Source organism: Scyliorhinus torazame, chromosome 28, assembly GCF_047496885.1.
Source record: "Scyliorhinus torazame isolate Kashiwa2021f chromosome 28, sScyTor2.1, whole genome shotgun sequence".
In the NCBI taxonomy this organism is placed as follows: domain Eukaryota; kingdom Metazoa; phylum Chordata; class Chondrichthyes; order Carcharhiniformes; family Scyliorhinidae; genus Scyliorhinus; species Scyliorhinus torazame.
The window spans coordinates 6,200,918-6,216,501 of record NC_092734.1 but is presented as its reverse complement, the minus strand read 5'-3'; the positions used below and the strand labels follow the sequence as shown (position 1 = coordinate 6,216,501).

General features: G+C 47.1%; 1 protein-coding gene across 6 annotated transcripts in view; it reads right to left on the bottom strand.

Annotated features, from left to right (window-relative positions):
- Positions 1–15,584, bottom strand: part of LOC140403484 (ubiquitin carboxyl-terminal hydrolase 54-like) — a 166,936-nt gene that overhangs the window by 36,008 nt on the left and 115,344 nt on the right. For 5 of the 6 annotated variants that reach the window (XM_072491391.1, XM_072491394.1, XM_072491392.1 and 2 more), the window contains 4 exons: positions 6,267–6,416; positions 3,819–3,984; positions 2,197–2,367; positions 84–239 (listed from right to left, as the gene is read on the bottom strand). In XM_072491391.1, the coding sequence (XP_072347492.1) occupies positions 84–239; positions 2,197–2,367; positions 3,819–3,984; positions 6,267–6,416 (643 nt within the window). The remainder of the gene's footprint in view (positions 1–83; positions 240–2,196; positions 2,368–3,818; positions 3,985–6,266; positions 6,417–15,584) is intronic. The other variant, XM_072491395.1, reaches the window with a different exon arrangement.

The window sequence follows — 15,584 nt, the reverse complement described above, 5'->3', positions numbered from 1 at the left end:
CTATTCACAGGCACCCACCTCCCAGCACTTCCCAATTCATGGTACTTTTGCGATAGGGTTTCTCGATAAATTCCTTTCCTCACCTTCACTGTGATAACCACAGGGCGGAACTTCATCAGATTTCTCTGGTTTTCCTCGATTATCAGGGTGCCTAGGTCGGCTGGAACTCCGCCTTCTATCCACAGAAATCCCTTTTTTGAAAGGAGGCCGGTGATTAGATTCACTGTCTGTATGATGTCCTGAGACAAAATATCAATTTCTCAAGATAAAAAGAATAACTTTTAAAGAATACGACAGGGATAACTCCATAGATTCCCCGCCTCCAACTCACTGACTAATACAATGCTGTTAATAATAAGTGATATTAGTACCTGTGATGCAGATAGCAACGTTTCGCCATTATCAAAGTGATGTCTCTGACTGTCATTACACTGTAGTCAGTGATCACAAATCTCAAATGTATTCAGCTTCCCTTACTACCAATAAATTTAGTTTTGAGAGCAGAATTCAAAGGTTCTGTTGTAAGTTGTGGGGAAAAAATCTATCTAACCCCAATTTTCAATCTTTATTATTCAAATCCAAGCTTCTCAAGTAATCTCAACCCTAGATATAGGTTCAGCTTCCATGTGTGCTGATGACACCCATTTCTACCTTTCCATTACTTCTGTGAACCTCTCCATGGCCTTTGCGCTGTCAGACTGTTGGTCCAATATCTAGATCAGTCACAATTTCCTTCAGTTTTTGTGAGACTGATCTTACAAGCGTCTTCAGCATTTGCCACAAATTATACACCAACACCGTTGTTTCCATTTGCCTCTGAAGTTGAACTAGATTCTCAACCTCATTGTCCGACTCAACTCCAAGCAGAGCCTCAGGCCCAATACCCTCATCATTACAAAGGCCAATTCCTTCCACCTCCAGAGTTCCTTCTCTCTTGCTAAAAATTACTTATTTGGCTTGGCATCATTTTGTTTGGGATTATACCTTCAAATGCATTCAATAGATTTTACGTTGCACGGTTGTATAAATGCAAATAGCTGTTTTGTGACATACACACACTTGATTTAATTACCTACAAAGAGCTTAGACAAGAGCCAGAGCAGATATATTGCTGAACTTCAGCTAAAGCCATGCAGCTTACAAATACAAAACAATGATAATTTTTTGATTGATTATCCAACCATGACCACCCCATCAATGGGGATTGAGCTTTCTGGGCTATCTGCAACCTCATCAGAAAAATACCATTCCCAATAATCAGTTTACCATTCCCAGTCCCTCTGGCTTGCCAAGGTGGCTGATCAATCAGTAGGGTCCACAGCACACCAAGCAGTGACCTATTTAAGCAACATCAAAACCTACAAGTGAAACACAACTGATTGTAGAACAGATATGGTAACCACTTGATAACTATAGAACTCTTACAGGCAGAAGGAGGCCATTTGGCCCATCAAGTCTGTACCGGCCCTCTGAAAGAGCACCCTATGTAGGCCCACTCTCCCCTGCCCCTAACCACCTAACCTACAGCCAATTCAGCATGGCCAATTCACCTAATCTGCACATCTTTGAATTGTGGAAGGAAACCGGAGCGGCCGGAGGAAATCCACGCAGACACGGGGAGAATGTGCAAACTTCACGCAGTCACCCAGGTGGGAACTGAACCTGGGTTCCTGGCGCTGTGAGGCATCAGTGCTAACCACTGTGCCACCCACTGCTAAAGCGACCAGTTAACCGATTTCCAAGAAGTTCCTTTATGGAAATTATTTTGGGTGATTAGACTATTGCAATTCCAGGTGGCAGATTAAAGTATCAGATGAAACAAGATGCCTATTCCATTCTACAACACATTAAAAACTAATTTATCTGAACCCACGTCATCAGTTTTTTAAGAAAAAGGAAAATACAAGATTTAGTTCCTTCAACAGGACATGTTCTCAAATATCACCAATAAATCAAAGGGTCTAAAAGAACACCTCCACTTAATGGCTCATGCATTGGGTTGAAAATTTATGAGAATTGAATCAATTTATTTTCCAGTTTTTATTGCACTTCAATTTATAGTATCCACTGTAAAATTTCCTTGTCTAAAATTATAATCCTTTATTATCTTAATTTAATCCATTTTGCCAGGATTTGTACTGCCTGAGATTGATTTTCGATTCTTAGGGCTATGCATCAGTTCTAGATTTATAGTACCTGTGTCCCTGCTGCTTTGAGAGGCTGTATCATTCTCCATGTTATAAATCACTGTACCCTGCGAGTCAGAGGAGAAATGGCTGACCGTAGACTCATGATGACTGTGCTTGTAATGGTAGCTCTCAGTAGAAGAATCGGTCCTGCTGTCACTCGATATTGATGGCTCTCTTCCTGCAAAAAGACAAGCCATAAAAACATGAGTAAGACTATCCAGAGCACGTCACATATTCCAGTTATAGCTGCCATCTCAATTGGCTTTGCTGAATACCAGTTGCAGCAAACACTTGCAAGGGAGTGAAATCCAGCAGAGGAGACAGAAGCCTTTTCATTTTACAACAGTCTGACACCAATAAATCGAGTCTTAATCTACGCACAAGGCTTTCAAACACAGCATCCTGCAAGGGAAATAGCGTCAAAAACAATTTATACATGGTTACCGTTATCAGTTAATTTAAGAAAACAAGAAACTATGCTTAGCAAGTAAACACTTGATACAAACTTTCCCCAAACAATATATCTAAAGAAGATTACATCATTAATAAGGGAATCTCATTGTCAGCACTCAAAATATGGAAAACAATACTACAAAGAATTGCAATGAAAGTTTATGTGCTTTGATTGTGAATAGATTTATCTGGAGAGTGATTGGAGATGGCAAATGCAGGCGAACTAATGAGTAGAAATACAGCTAATAATAACTCCCTCTTCCTCCATATTCTCACCTCTTTCTACCTTAAAAGTCTGACCCTTTAGAGTCCAATTCCAGAGGAACCAGCTGCCCTCTGATACCTTGGGATGTATTGCTCCTTCTTATAGAAGCCTCAACAGTTAATGCTGCGTTCAGGCATGATTCTGCCACTGACCAATGTTCTCCTGTGCACTGCCCTTTTGCTGGATCTGAACCAAACCAAAAGGGGTAAAGGCAAACTGAAGCTGCAGCTGAAATCTGTTACCACAGTACAGATTGGGGATCAAAACCTTGCATCTCAGTATTGGCAGTGCAGTTCCCAATACAGAATGGTGAGTGGTTTGGAGGGCAACCTGGAAATAATACATTGCTACATTCCTCCATCTAGCCATGTTGAGCCAAATGCAGCTGGAGATATTTTAAATTACACATGAATAATCATAGAACTATTAACGCACAAAAGGAGGCTATTTATTTGGGTTGTCGAGTCGTGTGCCGGCTCCCTGCAACATCAGTTTACCTAGTCCCACTGTCCTATCTTTACCCCATAGCCCAGGAAATGTTCCCCCTTATCCATCTCTTTTTCAAAGCCAAGGTTGCAGCAGCCTCCACCAACCTTTCAAGCAATAGATTTCAGGTCCGAACCAATTGCATTTAAGCATTCTCTCATGTCAACATTTTGGCTTTTTTGCCAATCATTTTAAATTGGTATCCTCTGCTCCTCGACCTTTCTGTCAATGAGAACAGTTTCTCTTTACATACTGCATTCAGATTCTGATAGTTATGAACACTGCTATTGAATCTCCTCTCAATGTTCTCTTCTCTACAGAGAACAACCCCAAATTCTCCAGCCTATCCATGTAACTGAAGTCTCCATCCCTGAAACCTTATGTGCGGCCACTTTAAAGCCTTGAAAATAACAAGTCATAGTTACCTGAATCTTCACTGTCATAACAGGTTCTGCTGTACTGATGGGAAACTGCTAGGGGCAGATCCTGTACAGACACAGGAGTGCCTCTTGGATCTGCATACAAAAGGAGTAATGGCTGATAGTGGCTCTTAATGCATCTGGTCACTACGTCCTTCCATTTGGGTCCAATCTAAATTGAAAATAAGAAGAATTGCAACACTAATGTTGTTACTGTATTGCTTTATCCACACTGAAACAGTTTCAATTTTTGTTAAACTGGCATTCATAATTCAAATACATCTAAAAACATGGCCTTCATAAAACTTAAATTGTACTTGATCTTGTTATGTGTTAACCCATTTGTGCCTGCGTAAAGGAAACTGGAGCGATTTACTCTTTGCAACAATTTGTTTACGTTGAGATGTGGGCTCAGAAGAGGAGCAATTCTTTTTAAAACTTTGGCAGTCTCAGCTTGCAAGGGAATATAGAGGCGAAATATAAAGTACAAACGTCACAAACATACCATCAGAAGGGCTGCATTGTTCCAGATATATTTAGTCAACATAGCTTACTCAACATTCCTTCCATTGATGATGCTGTTCAGAATTAAACATTGCTGCATTTCAATGGAATTACCTGTGAGGGGGAACCTGGCCATTCTACACTTAAAAATATGTTCTTACAAACATGTGAATTAGGTTCAGGAGTAGGCCATTCAGCCCCTTGAATCTGCTCTGCCATTCAATATCATGGTGATCGGATTGATACCTCATCTCCATATTCCTGTCTACCCCCGATAATCTTTCACCCTCTTGCTCATCAATAATCATCAATAATCCATCAATAATCTTGTTCATCAGTAATCTATCGAGCTCTGCCTTTTGAGGAAGAGGATTCCAGTGACTCACGACCCTCAGAGAAAAACCTTTTCCTCATCTCGGTCTTAAAACGAGCGACCCCTTATTTTTCAGGTGATCTCTAGTTCTAGATTTTTCGAGAAATGCAAACAGTTGCCCACATCCACTCGGTCAATACCCCTCAACCCCTCAGGAACTTAAGTCACCTCTCACCCTTCTGAACTCCAGTGGATACAAACCTAACCTAACCTTTCCAACTTTTCCTCAGAAGACAACTTGCCCATTCCTAGTATTAGTCTAGTAAACCTACCCTGAACTAGTTCTAATACATTCATATCTTTCCCTCGATAAGGAGCCCAATACTGTACACACGCTCCAGATGTGGTCTCACCAATGCCCTACACAACTGAAGCATAACCTCCTTACTTGTGTAATCAATTCCCTTCACAATAAACAATAACGTTCTATTTCGTTCTTTCCTAATTAGCTACTGTACTTGTACACTAGCCTTTTGTGATTCATGCAATGGGACACCCCAACCCCTCTGTACCTCAGAGCTCCACAATCTATCACCATTTAGATTTTGGAAAAATAAACCCAATGCATTAACCATCTTGGGATGAAGACGACCCTCCCATCCAATTTCTGATTTACAGTTATGTCTGGGTTGTTACTTGTGCTCTCTATAATGAAGACCAGACAAAATACCTATTTAATTAACCTACCATAGCCCTACTTTCCATTACCAATTCCCTAGATGCACTTTCCACTGCACCACCAGTCATTTTGTTAACTCTTATTTAAATATCAATATCTTACTATCTGTCTTTATATTACTGCCTAGCTTTTTCTCGTACTCTAGTTTTTCCCTCCCTATAAATCTTTTTGTCGGGACGGCACGGTGGCGCAGTGGTTAGTACTGCTGCCTCACTGTGCCAAGGACCCAGGTTCGATCCCGGCCCTGGGTCACTGTCCGTCTGGAGTTTGCACATTCTCCCTCTGTCTGCGTGAGTCTCACCCCCAGACCCCAAAGACGTGCTGGGTAGGTGGATTGGCCACGCTAAATTGCCCCTTAATTGGAATTTTTTTTTTTTTTAAATGTTGTCATTCTTTGATGTTCTTTATATTCTTTCCAATCTTCTGACCCGCCACTAGTCTCGGCACAAATATATGCTTTTTCTTGAACTTTAATGCTTTTTTATTTAACGTGAATACTGTCATCATTAACCTTTTCAGTTAACCATGGATGATAGGCCATCCCCTTGGAATTCTTCTTTCACATTGAAAAGTGTACTACTTCAGGGGAAGCAGCTTCAGAGTTTGGGTGGGGGTGAGGGGTGGTGGGGATTGTGTGTGGAGGTTGCCTCCCAGCAACATTAATTCAGAAGTGACTGTCTAAATTTACAGTTCAAACACCATTATAAATCATATACGGGGAAGCAAATGCATGAACTAAGGTAAGACAGCTTAGACAAGGCTGTCATAGTTACTTTATTCATATACTGCAGTTATGATTTACCCATAGGCATTCAGACACTTAAATGCCAGGAATATCATGACTCAAACTAAAGTACATTAATACAAAATTGCAGCATTTTAGGTAAAGAACCCGTACCTCTTTCACATGGGCATCATCAAAATACATCCATTTGCGAATTTTTGTTTGGAAAAAGAAGGTGGAATAGTGTTTACCATAGTAACACACCATCCCTACCAAATAGAGCTCTGTGTGCTTAGCTTTGTCATCTGTCACCCGATAGAACAGCTGTAAAATACAAAGGATATCCATTGGAGCTGGATGAAATTGTGACGGATTAAATCTAAAGCAGCATTAGTTTACAATGGAGAGAGATATCGGCATCAATCCTTGCTTTAGTTATTCTAAGCTCTCAGAAAACAAAGTGGCAGTCTCATTAACAAATGCACAAGATGAAATATTGACTAAATTATCTGGAATCAAACAATTAGTCATTTTTATGTGCAAGTCAATCTTTTTGTTTTAGAACATATCATGCTGCACATGCTTACAGTGCGACCTTGTTGGAAACCATACTTTGTTGCAGGCACCAAGGCTCCTAAACGTTCTGCAAGCTACTCAAGGGGGTTTACAGGTCACTACTCATTAGTGAGGGAATTGTAAGAGTGAGTTATTCGCAGAGCTGGAGGAAATAAAAGTCAGAGAGGAACATAAATGAGATCTGTGGTTAATATTGGGGTTCTGCATTCATTGCTATACTCTTTCCAGAGGCTGACTGGCAAAGAGCAAATTATGATAGTCTCGTAACAGGATAATAGCAACTCCATTAAAAAGAAAATCCATTGTGTTTCCCAAGATATTTTTCATTCAATGTTGGTCAACCACAGTAAAACCCAATATGATTGATTACGGTTCTAGACAATGGATTTAAACCACATTTACACTATAATTGTCTAGCTAATGCAAAACGATTTCAGTTTCTAATCGGAATGCAATAGCATAAAGGTAGCTTGAGGCCCAGAACTGTACAACTATGATTCATTTTTAAAATTCAGGAAGAGTAGGGCAGCACAGGGACTACAGCGCTGAGGGCCTGGGTTCGAATCACGGCCCTGGGCCACTGTCCGTGTGGAGTTTGCACATTCTCCCCATGTCTGCACAACCCAAAGATGTGCAGGGTAAGTGGATTGGCCATGCTAAATTGTCCCTTAAGTGGGAAAGGAAAATAATCGTGTACTCTAAATTTATATTAAAAAAAAAATTCAGAAGGCCTTCAACGAAAAGATATCGCGGGCCATAGCAGAGTACACGGAGAACAACCAGACGGGGAGGTCTCACCCTCCACGTTCTGGGAAACGCTAAAGGTCGTACTAAGAGGTGAAATCATCGCTTTCAAAGCGCAAAGAGATAGGGAGGAAAGGGCGGCTAGGCAGCAGCTGGTCGACTCCATACTGGAGGTAGACTGTAAATACTCTGAGGCCCCGACAGTAGAGCACCCAGCGGAGAGGAAAGAGCTACAACTAAACTTTGATCTGCTCTCCACCAGGAAAGCAGTGCACCAACTCCGCCAGGCACGTGGGACCCTATACGAACATGGAGACAAAGCCAGCGGCCTGTTGGCACACTAGTTGAGAAAGCAGGCAGCCACCAGAGAAATTGCACAAATCAGGGATACCAGAGGCACATTGCAAACAGAACCAGAAACGATCAACAAAACCTTCAAGGCCTTCTACCAAGGATTGTACACCTCAGAGTCCCCAACGGGAGAGTCCGGGGATGAAACCGTTCCTTGATGGACTGGACATACCAGTCGTGGGGGAGGGCAGAAAACAGGGCCTGGACATACCACTAGCACTCAGAGAGAACATGGACAGCATTAGCTCCATGCAGGCAAGGAAGGCACCAGAACCAGACAGGTTCCAGGCGGACTTCTACAAACAATTTGCGGCAACACTGGCCCCGCACCTGCGGGAGATATTCACAGACTCAGTAGCTAGGGACACACTGCCACCCACGCTAACACAGGCCTCAATCTCACTGATACCTAAGAAAGATAAAGACCAAACGGAATGTGGGTCATACAGACACATGGGGCAGCACGGTAGCATTGTGGATAGCACAAATGCTTCACAGCTCCAGGGTCCCAGGTTCGATTCCGGCTTGGGTCACTGTCTGTGCGGAGTCTGCACATCCTCCCCGTGTGTGCGTGGGTTTCCTCCGGGTGCTCCGGTTTCCTCCCACAGTCCAAAGATGTGCAGGTTAGGTGGATTGGCCATGCTAAATTGCCCATAGTGCCCAAAATTGCCCTTAGTGTTGGGTGGGATTACTGGGTTATGGGGATAGGGTAGACGTGTTGACCTTGGGTAGGGTGCTCTTTCCAAGAGCCGGTGCAGACTCGATGGGCCGAATGGCCTCCTTCTGCACTGTAAATTCTATGATTCTATGATTCTATGATCTCACTGCTGAACGCAGATGCCAAAATCCTAGCCAAAATGCTAGAAGACTGCGTACCAGAGGTGGTCGCAGAGGACCAGATGGGCTTTGTCAAAGCTAGACAGCTTACCTCGAACATCAGGGGAACATGATAATGACCCCCTCTGGGGAGAGAGTACCAGAGGTGATCGTCTCTCTAGACGCAGAAAAGGCCTTCGACATAGTCGAATGGAAATACCTCAGAGGTACTGGAGCGGTTCGGGCTTGGAACAGGGTTCACCTCCTGGGTAAAACTCCAACACAACTCTCCCATAGCGAGTGTACAGACCAACAACACCAATTCCCGATACTTCCAGCTGCACAGGGGCATCAGACAAGGATGCCCACTGTCCCCGCTGCTGTTCGCTCTAGCGATCGAGCCACTAGCAATTGCGCTCAGAGCAGCAAAAAGCTGGAGGGGGATCCGAAGGGGCGGCAGAGAGCAGAGTCTCACTCTATGTAGATGACCTGTTCCTCTACATTTCGGACCCACAAAGCAGCATGGACGGAATCATCGCGCTCTTGAAAGAGTTTGGCGTCTTCTCGGACTACAAACTCAACATGAGCACAAGCGAGATCTTCCCAGAGAGAGAGAGAGAGAGAGAGAGAGAGAAAATGCTCGGATCCCAAAGAAGGTCCAACAAAAAACAAAATCCGGTGGGAGCTAGCCCTCCCAATCCTACAATTCTACCACTGGGCGGCGACGGCCAGGTGAATAGGGGGATGGATGAAGGAACCAGAAGGTGAGTGGGTGTGCGCAGAAGAGGCCTCCTGCATGGGGACCTCCCTCCGGGCCCTCGCCACAGCAGCATTACCATCCCCACCCAAAAAACACTCCAGCAGCCCGCTGGTGATAGCCACCCTCCTAGTCCTGGAACGAACTACGGCAGCAATTTGGCCTGGCCAAAATGTCAGACAAAGCTCCCATCTGCAACAACCATAGGTTCACACCAGCGCTGACTGGCGCCACCTTCAAAAGGTGGGGACAGGACAGAGGGACACTGACAGTCAGAGACCTATACACAGACAGCAGGATCGCAACACTGGACAAACTGACAGAGAAATTCCAGCTAGCCAGGGGGAACGAGCTAAGGAGTGGGATTCTTCGGAAACCAGCGGGGCGGGCAATTCCGACGCGAAGGAGTGGCGTGAACCACTCCGGCGTTGGGCCGCTAGGCCGGCGACGGAGTGGTTTGCGCCACTCCGGGCAGCGTGTAAAGGGTTGGCACCACGCCAAACGGCCTCCACAAGTTGGTGCATGCACGGGAGCGCCAGCGTGTACTGGCGTCATCCCAACGCATGCGCAGGGGGTAGTTCATCTCCGCGCCGGCCATCACGGACCGGTACACCAGCTGGCGCGGAGGAATAGAGTTCCCCCACGGCACAGGCCCGCCGGCGGATCGGTGGGCTCCAATCGCGGGCCAGGCCACCATGGAGGCACCCCGGGGCCGGATCCCTCCCGCTCCCCCCCCGCGGACCCCGGAGGCCGCCCGCGGAGCCAGGTCCCGCCGGCAAATACATGTCGTAACACACGCCGGCGGGACCCTTCCGAAAACGGGCGGCCACTCGGCCCATCGCGGGCCGGAGAATCGCCGGCGTGGCCGCTGCCAGGGGGTCGGAGAATCCCGTCCCAGGTACCTGCAACTCAAAAACTTCCTACGAAAGGAGACAAGGACGTACCCACAGCCGCCATGGCAGACATTACTGGAAGAGTTACTGGACGCAAGCATACTAGATAAAGGAAACTGTAGCGACATGTATGACCGATTGGTAGCAAGCGCCGACACCGTACGGGACGCAACAAGAAAGAAATGGGAGGAGGACCTGGGGATTGAAATAAGGTGGGGACGATGTGGCGGGGCGGAGCCTCCCGCCGGGGGTCGGGGCAGGAATGTGGTGGGACAGGGCGGAGACTCCCGCCAGGGGGCGGGGCAGGAATGTGGCGGGGCGAGGCGGAGCCTCCCGCCGAGGGGCGGGGCAGGAGTGTGGCGGGGCGAGGCGGAGCCTCCCGCCGGGGGTCGGGGCAGGAAGGCGGCAGGGCGGGGCGGAGCCTCCCGCTGAGGGGCGGGGCAGGAATGTGGCGGTACGGGGCGGAGCCTCCCGCCGGGGGTCGGGGCAGGAATGTGGCGGGGCGGAGCCTCCCACCGAGGGGCGGGGCAGGAATGTGCGGGGCGGGGCGGAGCCTCCCGCCGGGAATCGGGGGGAAATGTGGCGGTACGGGGTGGAGCCTCCTGCTGGGGGTCGGGGCAGGAATGTGGCGGGGCGAGCTGGAGCCTCCCACCGGGAGTCGGGGGGAAATGTGGCGGGACGGGGCGGAGCCTCCCGCTGGGGGTCGGGGGGAAATGTGGTGGGGCAGGGCGGAGCATCCCACCGAGGGACGGGGCAGGAATTTGGCGGGACGAGGCCTGAGCCTCCCGCTGGGGGTCTGAGCAGGAATGTGGCGGGACGAGGCCTGAGCCTCCCGCTGGGGGTCGGGGCAGGAATGTGGCGGGACGAGGCCTGAGCCTCCTGCCAGGGGTCTTTAATGAAACATTACTTGATAATTTTTAAAAGGCTAAATAGCCAATATTTTTACACATCCAATTAGCATTATTGCATATTCTTCTTGTCAAAACTCAAACATTGTTATTGACATAGAAAACTGTCACAAACTCCGACCAGTGCAAGAGCAGGCCATTCAGCCCATCGAGTCTGCTCCGACCTTCTGAAAGAGCACCCTTCCCTGGCCCACCCCGCAGCCCTATCCCCCTAACCCCACCTAATCTACACATCTTCGGACACTAAGGTTTAATGCAGAAAAGTGTGAGGTGATTCATTTTGGAAGGAATAACAGGAAGACAGAGTACTGGGCTAATGCTAAGATTCTTGGCAATGTGGATGAGCAGAGAGATCTCGGTGTCCATGTACATAGATCCCTGAAAGTTGCCACCCAGGTTGAGAGGGTTGTTAAGAAGGCGTACGGTGCTGAGATGGGCCAAGAAGACAAAATGATGATGATGGGGAATGTGGGCGTCGGTACTGGAGGGAGGTGAGACTCGGGGATGAGGGAACTGGGATAATGGCCGCAACAGGAGCTGCGCCACAGGGGGCGGGGCTGGTTCAGGAAAGCGCGGGCTTTTTTCCCACGCTGGGGGTGGGGATGGAGGAAGGTAAGGAGGAGAGACTCCCACACGGGGAGATCAACGGGAAGGCGGGGGAAGCCGGGGTCAGCAGAGGTCAGCTGACTCACGGAAATAATATGGGGGGAGCAAAAGTGCTAGATGTGGATCTAGCAGGGCGGGGGTGGGTGGGGGGGGGTTAACCCCCCAATCCGGCTGATCACGTGGAATGTGAGGGGCCTGAATGGGCCGGTTAAGAGGTCCCGAGTGTTCACGCACCTAAAGGGACTGAAGGAGACACATCTGAAGGGGGCATATCAGGTCAGGTTAAGGAAGGGATGGGTAGGACAGGTGTTCCATTCGGGGCTGGATGCGAAGAATAGAGGGGTGGCAATACTGGTGGGGAAGCGGGTGTCGTTTGAGGCCAAGAACATAGTAGCGGACAATGGAGGCCGATACATGATGGTGAGTGGTAGGTTGCAGGGGGCGGAGGTGGTACTGGTGAATGTATATGCCCCAAACTGGGACGATGCTGGATTCATGAAACAAATGTTGGGGCGTATTCCGGACCTGGAGGTAGGGAGTTTGATAATGGGTGGGGATTTTAACACGGTGCTGGACCCAGCATTAGATCGTTCCAGATCAAGGACGGGGAGGAGGCTGGCTGCAGCCAAGGTGCTTAGGGGGTTTATGGATCAGATGGGGGGAGTAGATCCGTGGAGATGATTGATGCAGGTAGGGCAGTGGATGTTGTCTATATGGACTTCAGTAAGGCCTTTGACAAGGTCCCTCATGGTAGACGAGTACAAAAGGTGAAGTCACACGGGATCAGGGGTGAGCTGGCAAAAAAAAAAAAAGAAAAAGAAATAAGGTGGGGACTCTGGAGCGAAGCACTGCATAGGGTCAACTCCACCTCCACGTGTGCAAGGCTCAGCCTGACGCAGCTAAAAGTGGTACATAAGCCCACTTAACAAGAACCCATATGAGTAGGTTCTTCCCAGAGGTGGAAGATAGATGGAAACGGTGCCAAGGAGGCCCAGCCAACCACGCCCACATGTTCTGGTCCTGCCCCAGACTTGCGGGGTACTGGACAGCCTTCTTCAAGGGAAAGTCCAAAGTGGTGGGGATGAGGGTGGAGCCATGCCCGAAAGTGGCGGTCTTCGGGGTTTCAGAGCAGCCAGATCTATTCCTGGGAGGAGGGCGGTCGTCCTTGCCTTTGCCTCCCTGATCGCCCGCCGTAGAATCCTGTTTGGCTGGCGGTCAGCAGCACCACCCAAAGCTGCAGACTGGCTGTCTGACCTCTCGGAATCTCTCCAAATGGAGAAAATCAAATTCGCCATCCGAGGGTCAGACGACGGCTTCCACAGAACGTGGGAGCCATTCACCCAATTGTTCCGGGACCGGTTTATGGCCAACGAACAAGCAGAAGAATAGCCAGGTTTCCAAGAACCAGGGGAAAGTAGCCAAAGCATGAGAGGGAGAGACAGACCGGGAGAGAGGGACAACACCTAAACCTGAGAGGAAAGAAAGGCGAACCACAGGAGGGGGGGGGGGGGAGGGAGGAGGCGAGGGAAGAGACAGGGAACAATAGAGGAGAACCAGGAAGGTGGAGATGATAGCCGGAAGGAGGGCACGGGAAACGATAACAAACTTGGCATCTACAGGAACAGAGAACAAGGAGAATACAGGCAAAAGACCGGAGGAATGGCTGAAGCGGAGGTGAGCGCGAGACGACAACGGCAGCAAAATCCTTCCGGGAGAAGTGACAACCCCCCCTCCCCCCCCACCACCAACAAACTGATGCCTACTTAGGGGTTGTAAATAATTTTGCCAATTGTACAGAGTTGCTGCTGTTGAGCTGGTGCATACCTTACCAGTTACTTTATTTTATATTTTATTACTTTTTTAAAATATGTTTGTGTGCCCTTCTCTTCTATATAATATATATATATATATATATATACTTTGTTCAAAAACCCAATAAAAAACATTTATTAAAAAAAAGAATTCAAGAAGAACTTCAATTTTTTTTGCTGTTTCCATAGTGTTGAAATAACATACGATAATCAACAGTGGTGTGTGGAAAATACACCCAAAATAGCAAGTCTATTACTGAAAAGGAACATATAGTTAGAACAAAGCTGCAACTGCTCAGTGATTTAGTCAGTTCCTCACTGATTTTATTTCTGCATTCCAGACCGTAATGCTACCATTCAAAACAAAGTTCAGTGCAATTAATGGATCTTCCAAGACTTCCATAGAAAAGTTACCAGCACAGAAGGAGGCCATTTGGCTCATCTTGTCCATGCCAGCCCAAGGACACCCAGGTACCTGCCCTTTCTAATCCCACCTTCCTGAACCCGCTCCATAGCACTGGAGGTTCAGATCCAGATTTTTTTTTTTCAAAGAGTTTAGGGTCTCTGCATCCACCACAAATTTGAGCATCGAATGCCAGACTCCCACCACCCTCTGCGTAAAAACATTCTTCCTCACGTCCCCTCTACACCTTCTGCCACTTTCCTCAATCTAAGTCCCATGGTTCTAGAATTCTCCACCAAACGGAACAATTTTATCCTGCCCACTCTATCTCTTCCCTTCATTCAAGCTGCAGATCTAAAAACCTGTCAAATGTCTTTGTTGGATACAATGGCATTTAAAAAGAAAGCTGAAAGCCTTTATTCTGCTATGGTAACCAGCAAACAGTTATTTTCATTTTCCAAACACAAAATTGAAAAAGGGCACAACATTGTAAATCAGCTTTTCTTTTGTAAAATCTAAACCACAGCACAAATAAAATCCATAGACTGGCCCTTGCACAATAACAGGAGCACCTGAAGCAGAATGTGAGAGCTGCATCCGAATGCAATGTTTGACAGAAGTGGCGCAGTGAATGCTGCCAAATGTTTGCAGAAAATTAATTCAATATTTTCCCCAATGATGAAAGCCTTGAACAAAATTAGCCTGTAACCTTCTGTTGTCAAAACCTGCTCCAAGGTAGGTTGCTGGAGAATAACCTCAAAGCCCATTTCCATCATAAACACATTGTGCATTAGCCAGAATAAAAAACTCTTTCTTAAACAAGAACACCAGCCCAGCTTCACATCTTTAACTCCTTATTCTGTTAGATTTGACCAGGATAATAAAGTTTTGCAAAGGATAATTCTCTACATACCAGCTCACAAAACTATAAGCTAATTGATGTGTGTTTGAAACAATAAGCAATGAAAGAAGCAGTACTAAATGTGAATCAAATAAACTGTATGAAAACCAAAATCATGAAGACAAGAACTTTGCTATTAAAGTTTAATAGGCGGGATCTTCATGCTGTTCACGCCAGCAGGGTCTTTGAGTTACTCCCCTTGCCACGGGTTTCCCAGGGGTGTGGGATGGATTGAATGGGGAATCCCATGACAGCGTCAGTAACAGAAGATCCTGCCGCTAGCCAATTTCAGGGTGTCCCCCGCCGCTGAGAAACACGTCGTGGGGAGGCCAGAGAATCTCACCCAATGGGTGCGATTGCCAACAGGCCTTTTACTATCCAAAAATTATTTGGCAAGTTTTAACCTTTACAAAGATTAAATGGCTACAAAACAAATCTTCCAGCTATTCGATGAAAAATAAACAAAGTGCCATTAGTGTGGTTCTGTCTATCGCACACATTAAAGTATAGGAACAGGAATTGGCCATTCAGCCCATCAAGTATAGGGGGTAGCATAGTGGTTAGCACAGTTGCTTCACAGCTCCAGGGTCCCAGGTTCGATTCCCCACTGGGTCACTGTCTGTGCGGAGTCTGCACGTTCTCCCCGTGTCTGCCTGGGTTTCCTCCGGGTGCTCCGGTTTCCTCCCACAGTCCAAAGATGCGCGGGTTCGGTGGATTGGCTATGCT